The sequence below is a fragment of the Eimeria mitis genome, genomic scaffold (genome assembly GCF_000499745.2).
Source record: "Eimeria mitis Houghton genomic scaffold, Emh_scaff579, whole genome shotgun sequence".
NCBI classification, from domain to species: domain Eukaryota; phylum Apicomplexa; class Conoidasida; order Eucoccidiorida; family Eimeriidae; genus Eimeria; species Eimeria mitis.
This window is the reverse complement of record NW_013574034.1, coordinates 7,808-9,312: the sequence shown is the minus strand read 5'-3', so window position 1 is coordinate 9,312 and position 1,505 is coordinate 7,808. Positions and strand designations below refer to the sequence as shown.

The 1,505-nt window shown below is 44.5% G+C and overlaps 1 protein-coding gene across 1 annotated transcript in view; it reads right to left on the bottom strand.

Moving 5' to 3' along the window:
• Positions 1-698: 698 nt before the first annotated feature.
• EMH_0016780 (Atypical MEK-related kinase (incomplete catalytic triad), putative) overlaps positions 699-1,505 on the bottom strand; it is a gene marked incomplete at both ends in the record, with an annotated part of 5,104 nt that continues 4,297 nt past the window's right edge. Inside the window, one exon of the mRNA XM_013500735.1 lies at positions 699-832. Coding sequence (XP_013356189.1) covers positions 699-832 — 134 coding nt within the window. The remainder of the gene's footprint in view (positions 833-1,505) is intronic.

Sequence of the window (1,505 nt, the reverse complement as noted above, 5' to 3'; positions counted from 1 at the left end):
TTGTATCCATCTGTAGCTGCTGCTGTGAAGGCCTTCAAGGTCACCTTTGCTGCTGCAGCAGCAGCAGCAGGAATTTCGCTGCTCTTATGATGGAAATGTATTATTTTAATTTATATTTTTATAAAATATTTATAAAAGACAACACACACAACGCAACCCATCAACTGGGGTTTAGGGTTTAGGGTTTAGGGTTTAGGGTTTAGGGTTTAGGGTTTAGGGTTTAAGGATTATTAGGGTTTATGGTCTAGGGTTTAGGATGTAGTAGTTAGTGTTTAGTGTTTTTTCTTTAGTGTTTAGGGTTTAGGGTTTAGGGTTTAGGTTCTAGGGTTTAGGGTTTAGGGTTTAGGGTTTAGGGTTTTGTATTTCCTTTAGGGTCCCTCAAACGAGAAGACACAGAGCCGTTGCTGCTGCTGTTGCTGATGCTGCTGCTGCTGCTGCTCGTTGCAGCTGCTTGTTGGTGCTGGTTGTTGCTGTTGCTGCTGCTGCTGCTGCTGCTGCTGCTGCTGCTGCTTTGGCTTGAGAGCAGCAAACTAACCCTAAACCCTAAACCCTAGACTCTAAACCCTAAACCCTAGACTCTAAACCCTAAACCCTAGACTGTAAACCCTAAACCCTAAACCCTAGACTCTAAACCCTAAACCCTAAACCCTCGACTAAAATGATATTGTAGGCATTTTTTTAATGAATCAGCGTTCAGTTCATGCAGCAACTTGCTGCTGTTGCTGCTGCTGCTTCTGCTGTTTTTGTTCCTGCTGCTGCTTCTCCTGCTGCTGCTGCTGCTGCTGCTGCTGCTGTTTCTGCTGCTGCAGTCTTCTTTCTCTTCGGCAGCAATCTGATGATAAAAAATACATATTATAATATTTCACAAAAAAGACAAATCTCTAGCTAGCTAGCTAGCTAGCTAGATAGCTAGCTAGCTAGCTAGCTAGATAGATAGATAGATAAGTAGCTAGCTAGCTAGCTATCTATCTATCTAGATAGCTAGCTAGCTAGCTAGCTAGCTAGCCGTTTATGCGGAATTGCTGCAGCTGCTGCTTGCAGCAGAATAAACGAATAAGAGGGTTAGCAAGCAGCAGCAGCAGCAGCAGCAGCTGCTGCTGCTGCTGCCAGCATGCTGCAGCAAGGGAGACAAGAGAAGCAGCAGAAGCAGCAGCTGCATGCATGCTGCAGCAAATGAGACAGCAGCAGGATCAGCAGCAGCAGCAGCTTTTGCTGCTGCTGCTGCTGCTGCTGCTGCTGCTGCACGCACACTGCAGCAAGCTGACGTTCTTGCATTACTATATACAAATATATTTATTTATTTATTTATTTATTTATTTTTATATTTATTTATTTATTTATTTATTTATATTTTATAGATTCAGGTATCTGTCTCCTTTTGTTTGTATTGAGAGAAAGAGGAGACAGGAGACAGCCAAGGATGAGAGAGAGCAGCAGACACAGACAAACGCTGCTGCGGGTCCGGGTGCAGCAGCCCCCTGCAGCAGCAGCAGCAGCAGCAGCAG